We start from the raw sequence: 14119 nt of genomic DNA on the forward strand, positions 1-14119 counted from the left end.
AAAAAAAAATAAAGAAATAGCAGACCCCACTCCTGGCATCTCCCAGCCTCTGGCAAGGACTAGGCTGCCCACACACCCACAGACAAGCATTTAGCCAAGAAAGAAACTGGTCACTTTTCTTTATTTCACCCTGAACTGCCTGGTGAGTTTCTGTGCCCTGTTCCCATCAGCAGTAGAAAAGATTTGACTCTGGCTTCTTGTTTGAAAAGTTTCAGTCTGCAGTTGCTTGGCCCTCGTGCTTTGGGGCAGAACATCTTGTTGGGAGAGTACTTTGTGGAAGCAGCTGTTAACTTGACCTGGCAGTGCCTCAAGCAGAGAGAAGAGAGGGAGGCCACCAGCCACACAGCTTCCTCCATTAGACCCTGCTTCTCCCAGTGGTGCCACCCACTGTGACCAGACCTTCACTTGAGCCTTTGGGGGACATTTATGTTTATACCATAACAATCAGATAAAGAGAATCCAGGACAGGATCGCTTGGGGATAGAAGGGCCAGAAACAGGAGGGTGGGAGAAGGCCAGAGAGTCCTTGCATCTGAGATTGCTCCTTTGGCTTAAGTACTTGGCCGACTAAAGAACCAGCCTTGAAGATACCTCTTTCAGAGCCACAATGCATACATTCAGTGTTTGTAAAATTCCCTACAGACAACAAATGCTTTCTGTCAAACTAATGTGGAGTTTATCCTGAAGTTTTAAGGCCAAACACCTTGAAGTATATATCCTGAGGTTTTCTGCAATATACTTCAAGGTTGAACTATGTTGCAGCATTCTTAAAAGTCCTTTCATAATGTTGACATTGTTTCCAAACTGTATGCAATCCCTTGTTCTAAAGTCTTACTTTTGTAAATGTTGTGAAATGTAAAGAAGTAAAGGAGAAAGCCTGAAGCCAGTCATGGTATCCCTAGTCTGTGGAGCACGTGTCTTTAAAGTCCAAGTACAGGACTGTTTGTGACACAGTGGTAGGACTTGAAAATAACTCTAGATCCATCCTGACCACATGGGAGTGAACACCACTCTAAGTGTTCTGCTTAGAATTAAGCTGTGCTAGCAATCTAAAATACTCGCTAGATTTCAAAGATTTAATGTGAAAAACTATTACTAGTTTTTATTATGTGTTAATAATATTTTAAATCCTTTGGGCTAGGTAGATGATTCAAACTAATTTTTCATTCATTTCTTTAGTGTGACTACTAAAAAATGAAATATGTTTTACACATTTCTACTGGACAGCACAGTCATTAGCAGTTCATAGGATATATTGTATCTTCCGCCAACCTATATTTTAGAACATACATAAGAAATGAGGAGAAATTGCTTATTTTAATTTAACCAAACAAAGGTATTATATAGGTCTGTCTCTTTCTATCAGAATGCTTTTCTCACTCCTGAGACTAAAAGAAGTCTCCTTCCTCCATCCAGTGGCTGATTCCTAAGTTGTCCCTGCTCCTCTCCCTCCTGGCCTCACTTGCACTGGAAGGCTGGCTCCCTACATTTGGACAGTTGAGAAGTGAGGGCTGAATGGCACTTCCTCAGCTTCCTCTGCACACTGCACATCCTTCACACCTCCAGTTCTCTTAATCCCAAATTTACAATCAAAGTGAAGAAAGTACAAAGACACACACACACACCCCGTTGTCTTTTAGCTTCAGTGCCACATCTTATACTGCTAGCTCTGCGTGTGTCCCAAAGGAACTCTTCAAGATAAACTTGTTTATGAACAGGGGGAAGAGGCTGAGGCCTCCTCTGAAATGCAGATGATCCTTCTTTCTGCTCTTTGTGGGCTACAAAGACCAATCTTTCTCACCCAGGTGGCTTTTGTCTTTCCTTTGCTATGTGAAAGTTAGGCAGGAGGAGGAAGCTACCTCATGGAGAGAGGAAGTGGGAGACAGCTGTGGAAAACTGGGATGGCCAAGGCCTAAAATCTCCTACCATTTACATGCTAATCAAAACCAGAAATGGCTTTTCTCCCTCCCTCTCTTTTGATCTGATTTGAAACTTTGTGACTTTTCTCTGGTTTGGCATTTTACCCCCCTGTGTTTTTCCCCATTGTTGTTAGCTGTAAAAGTCTTTGAAATTCTCAAAATGAAGGAAGGTTTTCCTCTGGAATAAGAGAACCAAACAAGCTGTGAAATGCTTTGTGTTCATGGTGGGTCTGTTGGTAGAGAAAACCTACCTTTGAAGATAGAAGTAGAAGCAGGAAGAAGCACAGCTTCCCGACATAGGGATTAAGAGAGAACTTTATACTGAGTGGATGGTGGGTGACAGGGATGCAGGATGCTCCACATCACATTTTCATCAGAGAAGTGATGACAGGAACTTTTATGTTCACCAAACAGAAGGAAGTCAAGTCAAGGCAGATTACATTTAAGGGAGAGGGGGAACTGTTACAGGTCTTTCTTTTGTGATGGGATCTTATGTAGTACAGGATGGCTTAAAACTTGTTTTATAACCAGGGTATAATGGAACTCACAGTGATCCTCCTGGCTCAGGCTCGTATGTACTTGAATTATATGCATGCAACACTATGGCCAACAACTTCTAGGTTCTGTGTCCTGCTTTTTGGGACACATGAAGGGATGCAGGAAAAGGGGCAGGAGTAGGTGGAAGGATATGGTCTGTAAGTGCACTTCAGGGTAGTATTTCCCTGCTCCAGAAATCTAAGGACACAGGAAGCACTGCAGTTACGGAAGAGCAGCAAGTGATGAAATGCAGTGAGTTTGGTGTCAGGTAAATGACTGGAGATTTTTAAAGTAAAGTTTGTTGACCTAGAAGATAATGAGATCTAAACTAAGAAGTTAATTCTTTGTTAAGTCTTCTTCTGTTAAGCAGAACAAAGACTTTGATAGATGGAAATGGGGCCAGCGAGCACTTAACAAATCTCCAGGAAGTTAACATTTTATGCAGCTGAGGGACTAGGAAGAAGACAACCCCTGGGAGGCAGATAAGGAGAGGAGCCTTGCCTAGGTAAGAAAGATAGTGAACTTCCAGGATGAGGCTTCTTCCTCATCCTCCTGACCTAACAAAAGCCTTGGAGGTTTTTCTACATCCTGACAGCAGATAGTGGACTGGCTCCACAAGTTAGAGGTCAGATCAGGACAAGTTACACAACAGTTGGGGACCAATCAACAAATCTGTCTTTCTTCAAACCAGCCAACCCTAGATTAGGAGAGGGGAGGAAAACTCTTCAGATATTTAAAACCCCAGCCCTGGAATAGAGATTTGATTTTTGGCTTCCCAAACCCCACCATGCCCCACCCCTGCTTTTGGGAGGGTCTGCTGCATGCTTGTGTGTCCTACCCCCATAAATCTCTATCATCACTTGTTGGTTCTGTCTGCGCCTCTTGGCAATGTTTCAAGATTCCTTTCCTGTTACCTGTTGTGCTTGAGATTTTCCCTGCCTTTTAATTCTTCATTGGCAGAGAAAACGAACCTAATCAATACTCCTAGACTGTAATACAACAGACATGTGTATTTTGATAACCTTTTTACTCATCAATTTAAATCAGAGTGGCTAAGCATCTCTTGACTTACCATCTCTTCCAAAGCAGCTTTTCAGGAGTTACATGCCAAATAAATGTAGGTATTTTCAAACTTCCCTTTTTAGTAGGAAAAATTCTGAATTTAAATGAGCTCACCTGTGGAGTCTGAGAGTTGTGTGTGTGTTTTGTTTTTGTCTAGGATTTCATTTTGGAATGACAAAAATAAAAGTTGAGGGTCAAGTATTGTAGCTTAGCTATAGGGGCACATACCCAAGCATAGACAAACCCTGGGTTTGCTATCCAGCACCAAAAATATGATGTAAACAGGTAAGTTTGGAATAGGATCATAGTTGTCTAAAAAGTAAAAATTGGCTGCTCATTTCAAAGTCAAAGTAAAAACATAAAAAGAATTAGTGGAGAGGCTAGCAGAAGTGTAAAAACTTAACTCTTACAGTGGTGACTAAGAACTTAAAGTCAGCAAAAAGCTTATCAAGTCATTGTGATAACCCAGAATATTTGCCATGGAAGGAAGTCAGGTACTAGAAAGATAACCTTTATATTATACATGAAAACAATAACTTAGGACCTGAACCCACCAACATGAAGCAAACTTTGCTAAGATTCTTACACATTTTAGAGATTTTTTTTCAGACTTACTGTTTTCATATGCCATAATCCAAGGAAGTCAACTTACTGTATTCAAGTCTTTTCTTCATGAAAGAAGTATTCTCTTTCCCCTTGATAAATAAGTCACACTGTATCATGTTGCTCACAAAGTTTTTTCATTGTTTACATAAAAAGATTTAACCTTTGTCATGATTGCATCAATTATCTCTTAGCTAGAGTTGCTTTGATTATGAAATCACAAAGGGGCAAGTAGGCAATTGTGAACTGGATATAGTGGCTCACCCCTGTGTTCCCAGCACTTGTTAGGTTGAGGCAGGAGGATCAGAAGCTCATGACTATCCTCTGTTATATGATGAATTTAACAGCATCCTGGGATAGATGTGACTCTACCCCACCCCGAAAGTGCTAAATTTGATGAAATGATACATATTTGTACTGAATTTTGATTGAACAGAGAATGATGTGACTTAGGAATTCTCTAGGTTTGTTAGTTCAGTTTGTTCTATCTGCTACTCAATGACATTCCTTTTTTTCTGGAGTCTTCATGGGAGTCTTACATTCTATTTCAAAAGAAGGATAGGCAATTCTTTTATAGCTTCAGAAGACAAGAGCCAGAAATCAGATTAGCGTTTCTGCTATTGCTTTTTCATCATTAAATACCCAGATCTCATATTTGGGTTAAGTTCTCTCAACCTTGTCATAATTAATAGCTCAGTAAACTGCCTCACTTAGTAAAAATCTGTGTTCATTAATGTCATTTGAGTTTAAAGGCATTTGTTTATTTTGTGTGTGTGCATGTGTATGCACATGCTTGTGTGTGTGTGTGTGAGTGTGTGTGTGTGTGTGTGTGTGTGTGAGAGAGAGAGAGAGAGAGAGAGAGAGAGAGAGAGAGAGTGTGTTTGCGCACATGCGCACATGCCACGGTGCATGTATAGAGGTCAGAATAACTTGAAAGAATTGGTTTGCTCCTCCTGCCATGTGTATTCCAGGGATCATCTCAGGTACTCAGGTCAACAGGGTTGGTGGCAAGCACCTTTGCCTGCTCAGCCATCTTGTCAGCCTGTCACCTAAGGTTTTAATAATAATCTTGGATAACTTTTTAAATAAAATGGCTAGAGGGAATAATCAACCCAGTTAAAAAACACTTTTACATTCTCATGACTATAAACATTAATTTGAAGGAATGCTGGTTTGTTTGTTTGGTTAATCTGTATATCCTGAGAAAGAAGACATTCAAATAGAATAAAAGTCTATGTTTAGTTTTGGAAGTCTTCATAAGACATCCAGCAGATTCACCAACCACAGATAGGCATACATCCCTACCAAAGAATTGTGTGCCTGTGCTCAAGCCCAGTCACCAAAGCACAAGAGCATGCCTGACTCCACTTTTCTCATGTTAATTTTGCAACAAATTTTGTGACTTGTTTTTAATATCTGTCCATTTGATGATCCTAATAAATGAAAAGAAGATAACTCTTTCATATAAGCTAATAAAACTTCCTGATTTAGTGTTTATTAATTTATCTCTGAAAGTTTAGAACAGAGTTATACATTCTATCTGACCAGCTCCATTAGCATGGCTCTGATTCAGAAAAGCCTTTCTTTCTGTCTTTTCTGTACAGTGTGAATGAAAGAGGTGGACCTCGTCCTGATCAGAAAGTATGAATGATGGGGTAAAGAGCAAGCTTACGGGTCAGGGCCTAAGTACAGCTCACAGAGTTTCCTTAACCCCCTTAACGGGGTTAAAGCATTACTTGTCTACCTTGGTCTGTCATAGCAGCTTGTGACTTAACCTTTTTAAATGCATTAACAGAAAACAGTTAGCAGCTGAGGTCTATAGTAACTGAGGAGAACCCTTGTTTTAACCTGCCTACCTAATGTTCACACCAAGGTATTTTAAAAGTGACTCAATTTAAAACTTTGTTCTCTTACTCTAAAACTTAGCAGCAAACTGGAACTTGAATTTTTAGTAGACTTAATCTACATTCCCTGGCTCGCTTATATTTGACTTCTGAATAAAACGAACACATATATTAAAGAATTTATTTTACATGAGATACAAAGAAGCCAGGCAGGTGTTGTACTCAGCACTACCAAAATGGCCACTTCATGGTCAGGAGAAGGATTTTTATTGTGGATAAGAGAGCGAGAATAACCGGGGGCATCTGTAAGAGTCCAGATCAGTAAGCGGGGGGAAAAAACAGACCGGACATGTCTAGGGCTTTCTGAGAGAAGAATAGCAGAGAATAAGTGTGTGGGGGTGGGGTGGGGGAGAACCTTATGTATTTATAGAGTGAGAAGTGAGCTGTATTCTGGACCAGCCTGGGAGCTGGGAAGGAGGGGTGAAGGTGGTGAGAAGGGCCAGGAGGCTGCTGCTTTGAGATGCATAACAAGTACACATGAAAGGGGGTCTGAGAGCTCCTGAGGCTAGCATTGCCTTTGTCTGCACCATAGGTACACTCAATAGAGAACCAGATCTCTCTTTAGGGAGAGAAAGGAGAGATAGGGAAATGGCTCTTCCTGTCAAACAGAAGCTTCCCTCCAACCCCACACTCCAGGTTCCTGTGGAGTGTGAAGGTACACACGTGCAGTCCTATAGTCCAGTGTCAGCTGAGCCAAGGTTGCCATTTTGGACCATGGCAGTGGGTTTGCCCTGTGAGGGTGCTTGGTTTTGTTTTTTAGACCTAATAAAGACATCATGAACGTATGTTGGTAAAGGAACGTTGAGATAAATTTCAAATAGAGACAAAATTGGTATTTCTAGAATAAGGTCAGTAGGTGGGAGACAGGACAGAATTTATGTGTTTGTCATTGTAGCCATCCACTTTATGGGTGATGGTTATGTTCTCTGACAGCAGAACACTAGAGTCACAAATACTGTACACTTTTAGGAAAATAGAGGTGAGGTCCTTCAAGCCTCTGATCGGATCCTTTCATCAACTGGTAACACTGATCTATGTGTAACTCCTTCTAAGCACACTTTATTTAATAATGCATTGATTCAACTACACTAATCTCATAAACAACATGCTCACTCATGCCTGAACAGAGCTTGTCTAACACACATGTTGTCACATCATAGTCTTGTAGCGCCATGCCAGGAACTCTCGGTCAGTGAAACCATTCACAGGAAATAAAGATTGTGTCTGTAAATAGTCCTTGAAGAGGACACTGTCTGGAGTCTGAAGGCTGAACCAAGAAGAACCAAAGCCAAGGGTGCTTTACCTGACCTCAGTCAGGAGGGCACTCAAAGTCTGTTTCCCTTCTGTGCGCATTGTAAGTGACCACAGGAGGAGGGATGCATAGATTTGGAGGCCACAAATGAATTTTTATAGGTCAGTGAATTCACAGGTGAGTATTACTTATACCAACAGCCTACCAAGAATTTTTGTTGTTGTTGTTTCTACTTAGCTCTTTATTCCTAATCCTTGGTTGAGAGATTTCAGGTCATGGTTCAGGTCATGAGGATGAGAATAAGGAAAAGGGATTATTTCTTAGACACCTGGAGAACTTTGGAATCACTTTTCTTAAAGTAGGGTTCTTTCTGTGTGGTGGTTTGCTGGAGTTCCTAATATTTTGTAGGATTCTATGCATAGCCCATTGCCCCAGATTAATTCCCACAAAATTTCTGGTCATGAGTTTCAGATATTTGAATATATATCTTCTCAAGGAATTAAAAAGAAATGTGTTCTAAATTTCTAAAGCAATTTTCAGCTGTACTTTTGAAGCACAAAAGTCACAGTAATTGATTGATTCTTGGTTTGTTTTATGGCAAATTCTAAATAGAATGCTTGCAATTAATGTTTTGGAAATAATACTAATCTGTATAGCAGAATATTATTTGAAAAATAAATTTAAAGAGCCTATTGACTGTTGCATCAGAGCAGGATGGAAGTTTGCAAGGTGCAACAGCTCTAGCAGGTGTAGGGTGTTTGTTATGCTAATGAGTCTTCCAGGTGCTCTGTGTGTGTGTGTGTGTGCGCGCGCGCGCGTGCGCGCGCGCTCCCCCCACCCCCGCCTTTATTTGCTTACTGACAGTCCAAGAAAGGAGTGTTCCACCAGTTTATCCATATCCTTAGTCACTTCCATAATGTTTTCTAAAAGAAAACATAAACATTTAAGTGTCTAAGATACTTAAAATCATTTCAAAGTGAGATTTTTAAAGTGAAATTCCAGGAAAGCTTTCTGCCTTTCCTCTTTTTAAATGTTAGATATCTGCTTTGCCTTCCACAAGGTGTGGTAATGCCAGACTATACTCTTGAAGGATCTTGGAACCTTCCATAACTACCAATGTGCCTCCCTTAGTGTCTCAAAGACTTTCTCGTTCTGCTCACCAAGGTGGTAGCAGGATCTTCCCGTTGTTTGTGTCACATGCTGTGGTGTTTACGTGTTCCAGCACAAATTAGTAAACTGTTCACTTCCACACTAATTAACATCAAGAGTTTTTATGTTCTCACTGGAGAAGAACCTTCCACAGAGAATAAGTTTTTCCATAAGTAGTAAAAAACCAAATGAATGTGTCTGTGTTATTACAGAGACACAAATGAAATGGTTCTGAAAATCAAAATGAATAGACTTTTCTTTAACTCACACAAAAGTCATAAGCTAACCATTGTGAGCTGGCTTGTTTTCAAGGGCATGCATGTGTGGGTATGTGCACATGTATATGCATGCATGTGTGTATATGTACATAAGTGAAAAGATTGCACCATCATTGCATTGGATCGGAAGTAATCTGGCCATAGTGTAAAGATTTACAAAGATGGTCTGCCTTTTGAAAAATAAACTTATTATTGGACATTAAAGATCACATTTTAAGTTTACTAAGCATTTGCCAGATGTACCTCTCTTACACTAGAGCTTAAAGTTCAAAATATTTTTGTGAAATCCTTCTACTGTGTGAGACAACAGAGTCAGCTCCTCTCCGCATGTAGGTGCTGTGCTGGTGGGTGGATTTGTGGCTAATCTGTGCCATATGGCTACTCCGCAGTGGGAAGGGATGGCAGTCCTGGGAGCTTACTCTATCCCGGGACAGCTGCCCTGGCTCAGTTGCTTTGATCTTCATGTTGCACAGCTGGAAAAAGCAAGGCTTGGTTTTGAATGACCCAATAAGACAACATATGGGACCATTGTCATAGAGTGCACCTTAGCTTTATATAAGCAGTCTTCAGACTGCAGTGCACTGTTTCATCTTAGATACAGTTTGGATTATTTGTTTTAACAAAAACAAACAAACAAAACAAACCCAGAAACAAAAAACCAAAAAACAACCCTTACCTTAAAGTAGAACAAAGTAGAAATTTGGATGTTGTGAATATTTTACTAATAAATTTTGTTGCTCTATATTTCATTGAAAATTCTTCCCTTTTAGGAGTTTCACAAGAGAAATAAAAAAAAAACCAGGAGTATGTGTAGTATGTGTAGTTTATATAATTTACCCATCACTAAGTACATGTTCAATATTTTCTCTAGTATTGTTATTGTTACGAGTTCTGTCTTAATAATGTCCCAGAACAGAGCAGAAATGTGCTGAGTGATTGGAAATCCAGTTACATAGTCTTGCTTTCCTTTCACCGTCTACTGTGACTGCCATCAGCCACCATGTAACCTCACTGTGACGGCTATCAGCCATCTTAACAATCCTTGCTCTCTGTGAGATAAGTGCAGTTGTTTGTTCAGTTTTAGGACCAAAGCTATTTTCCACAGGAAATGGTGAGGGGAGACAGTTTCTCCCTGTATCCTAACAGTCATGTATGACTGTGGTAGAGCACTTGTAGAGATCATAGCCAAGCTACAGGTCTCTTCTGAATTGTTAGAACCATCGATAACAAATAGAATCTAGCTTAGAGTTCCCAGGAGAAAAACTAACCCAGTTCTTCATTTCTATGTCTAAGTAGTCTACTCCACTCTCTCGTGTCACTGACGCTGACAGCATTTTGAAAGTCTATAACAGAACAGTTAATAGAGCTGTGTCTAGGTTCTTATGTAATGTGATCAGGTAGAAGACATAGTATTTGCAGGTCTTCATTTCCTCTGAGGACATCATTATTAAACTCAAAAGTCTGTCTTGGCAGGCGGAGGGGGTAAAAAACCATGGCATCCACCATTTGGCAAAAGAAGATCATAGAATTGAGTAACCTAACCAGTGACTGCTATAACACGGTTTAGACTCAACATGAGAAAACTTCTTGGTTCTTTCTCCATAGTTGTAACACGGTAGAGTGAGCATTGTGGAATAGACTTGATTTTCAGGACTTTTTTTAAGTCTTATAAAAATATTTAAATAAAAAAATTACACAATCAGATTGAGAGAAAGTGGGTAAAATAAAAATGGTAACTACAACATCTATTTAAAGAAATTCAGTTTTATGTATGAGGTGAACAGTGTATGGCTTTAAAGTCAACATATGTTAAAAGGCTCTGATTCTTTAGCTGTATAATTTAGGGCTTGTTTATTGTCTAAGTGCTTTCTTTTTTTCTTTTTTGAATGTTTTGAAATGGAAATAACCATTTTATGGATTTACTTTGTGAGATCAGCTTCTCTTTTTAAAGCTATGTTATTTTAATTTTATGTTCACTGATATTTTGCCTGAATGTATGTCTGTGAGTGTCTCAGATCCCCTGGAACTAGAGTTACAGACGTGTGAGCTGCCATGTGCGTGCTGAGAGTTGAACCTGGGTCCTGGAAAAGCAGCCAGTGCTCTTGACTGCTAAACCATCTCTCCAGCCCGAGATCAGCCTCTCTTAAACTGTAGTGCTTTCTTAATGAGTAATTACTCTGAGAGTAATACTGAGCGCATGAATTAAATAGGTATATTTAATATGTGTTTTCTTAACCACTTCATTGTAATAAGCTCACATAGCATCATAGTAATTAAGGCAGCCGTTCAAATATTTGCTACATCCTAAACTCTAGACTTCTTGGGGAACTTTTAAGAAAGGCCTTGAAGTCTTGGAACTTCCCTTAGGGTTTTACACTTAAATTATCAATTATGTTGTATGCATTTATCCACCACAAAGAATAAAAAAAAACTAACTGATTAAAGATAGTCTAATGTTGAATTTGGCTTTCTGATTTCCCATTTACTTATGGGTATTTAGTTTTGTTTGAACATTTACTGTTAACAATCAGATGGTGAGAACCAAGTAGTTTCTATGATACAGTAGTTTGTTCATTGATGGCCACCATTTTCCTTTCTGGGACAATTACAATTGGAAGCTTTGAGCTTCACAGGTCATGTTTTACGGCATAATTGATGTATGAATTCCAGCTAAGGAGCTGCTGGCCTGAGTGCTACTCATGTACTGTACTCAAATACTCATGAAGAGACACTGGAATTCCTTAGAATGTGTATGATCAAGAAGGTACTTGCTGCTGGGCGGTGGTGGTTGCATGCCTTTTATTCCAGCACTTGGGATGCAGAGGCAGGCAGATCTCTGGGTTTGAAGACAGCTAAGGCTGCACAGAGAAACCCTGTCTCAAAAAACCAAACAAAAAGTCACTTGTTTTGACTGTATAAAACACATTTTGGGCATTTTATACATGATGATCAAGAAGCATGCATAAAGATGAGTTGTTTGAAAAAGAGTCCTGAGAGGAAAGAATGGTAGGTAAGTGGAGTTTATAAAGAAAAGTTAGAGTTGTAAAAGTTATTTAGCTTAAGGAAACATGAGAGTAACACTTCGGCCCAAGGACGGGTGTTGATTGGAGTGTTCCCTAAATACTCAAGGGCACTCAAGGACACTCAAAACAGATGCTCTACAAGTAAGTTCAATCTCCAAAGTTATAAAACGTACAAAAGTTTGGAGAAAAGATACAAACTCAGAGAACATTTTGATCAAAGGCTCTCAGTTTGGTTTGCCTTAAAACCTCCTGAAGTTGAGAGTGTAAGTAAAGCCTCAAGTCCCGACCAGGCATTTGTATGGCAGGCATTTGTATGGCTTTAGTCAGGTCTCAGTATGTGCTTAATTGGTTATGATTCGAACTGATCACATAACTGTTAAACAAAGGTTGAAAATCATTTTTGACATTTAGTTAGTAAGGGGACAGAACTTGGTGATGTCAAGAGGAATGGTGGGGTGGAGGATGGGGAGAACTTTAGTATTTCAGATGTGTTCAGACACTAGACCTTAGAGCAGTGAGGTGAGTTATATTGCTGAGTGTTCTTTGTACTATTAAAGGTGTCACATATTAAGCCATGTGTAGAAATCTGTCTCTGTATAATACATAACTGTTGGTAACTAAGCAAGAAATTTTAAGTAGAAATTAAATCATAATATGAAATATGATAACTCATCTTCAGGGCTTTTGCACACAGGATTGAGAGGAAACAAATTACTAAATTTATATTTCAGATATGTTGACATTTATTCCTGTTGATAAATGAACATGAAATTATAAAGTTAACCTCTACTTTCTTGCTGTGTTTCTTAAGTATCCTCATTAATTCTGTTCCTGTGGGGTTTGTTTTGGTTTTGTTTTCCGTCTAGGATGGAGCTATGACGTTGAAGAGAAGAAGGTTCCGAAACCTAAGTCCAAGTCTTATGGTGCAAACTTTTCTTGGAACAAAAGAACAAGAGTGTCTACAAAATAGGTTGGAGCTGGCTACATTTCTGCTTGACTGTGACTGAAGTGTCAGCTGTGCACTATTTATAGTCCATGGATAATGCACCTCTTAATCTCCTAATAAATGTGACCTTTAAACTACAGGTACACTTGGCCGTTTCTATTTTAAGTGTTTTTGATGTCTTACACTGAACACATTATAATTTCCTATACAGACAGATTTGAGATGTTCACCCCTCTAGGAAATCATAGAACTTAGAATCTACTAAAGTGAATGTCTAGAATCAGCTGCAGCCTAAGTATTTTCTGCTTGTTTTTTATAGCCACGCACAAGTCAATATCATATATAAACTCCAAGCCATCATTACTGAACTCCTCTCTGTCACGGGTAGAGAAGTACATGATTATACACTACAACCCAGTAACCCTCAACTTAATTTCCGTAGAGCCAATGTTCTCCTGTTTTACTGGAGATGTGTAATTTCTCAGTGCTTATGAATGTAAAAGGATTTGTCTGTAGAAGTTAAGTCTGTTCTTCCCAGTCCCATGCTCCCAGAAATAAGACTCAGACTCAAAAAGTATTTACAAATACCTTGGCCACATTGCTAGGCTTTTCTCTGACTAGATCATAATTCAAGCTATCTCATTTATTCTAATGTACATTCTCACATGTGGCTGATTACTTGTGCTCTGGTACCATACATCAGTTTCCTCACCTCTTCCTGGGAGAATCTTCCACGCCTGGCTCTATCCCAGAATTCTTTCTGCCTCCTGGATGTCCCAACTTCTATTTCACCCTTTCCTATAGGTCATAGGCTTTTTAATTGACAGGTGACACATCCATACAATTCACAAGATAATCTCCCTAGCTTTGTCCATACCACTTTCTGCCTTATGACATCTGGTGATTGTGAGAACTTCCAATGGAGATCTTTTATTCTTAGGAAATAAAGATTCAATACAAAATAAAACCAAGTGTGTGGGGACCTTTAGTGTTGCTATTATGTTTCTAAAATATAAATAAACACATTTTACTGCAACAGTGTAGCCTAAATAATCACCCATGAAGCCATGCTCTCCTTGGGCTCTTAGAAAGTACCATGGATACTAACTTGAATAAACACCTTATCAGAGAGGCACTTATGTTTCCAATTTTGCAAAGAAGAGATAGAAATCAAGTCTTAAAAAAGATTAAATGAAGGGCTCAGAATGACAGTGGTCCCAGGTACTGAAGGTGACACTAGAGTTGCCTGCTTTAAACCCATGCACTTTACTGCCTATGGTAGCTACAGAGAAATGTGCTTTAACAATTACTTCATTTTACTTTCATTTCAAAATTCTTCATTTTGTATGTTTACATTTTCTTTGTTATTTTGTGTGATCACTGGTAACACATTGCCCTAGCTCAAAAAAGTGCATCAGAGACTACACTTTTGTTTTGAGGAGCATAT

The 14119-nt window shown here is 39.3% G+C and overlaps 1 protein-coding gene across 1 annotated transcript in view; it reads left to right on the forward strand.

Annotated features, from left to right (window-relative positions):
• Ndufs4 (NADH:ubiquinone oxidoreductase subunit S4) overlaps positions 1–12811 on the forward strand; it is a 101041-nt gene extending 88230 nt beyond the window's left edge. The window contains exon 5 of the mRNA XM_028784400.1: positions 12593–12811. Within this exon, the coding sequence (XP_028640233.1) occupies positions 12593–12696 (104 nt within the window). The 3' untranslated portion in view covers positions 12697–12811. The remainder of the gene's footprint in view (positions 1–12592) is intronic.
• The last annotated feature ends 1308 nt before the right edge of the window (positions 12812–14119 follow it).

Source organism: Grammomys surdaster, unplaced genomic scaffold, assembly GCF_004785775.1.
Source record: "Grammomys surdaster isolate TR1022 unplaced genomic scaffold, NIH_TR_1.0 99, whole genome shotgun sequence".
NCBI classification, from domain to species: Eukaryota; Metazoa; Chordata; class Mammalia; order Rodentia; family Muridae; genus Grammomys; species Grammomys surdaster.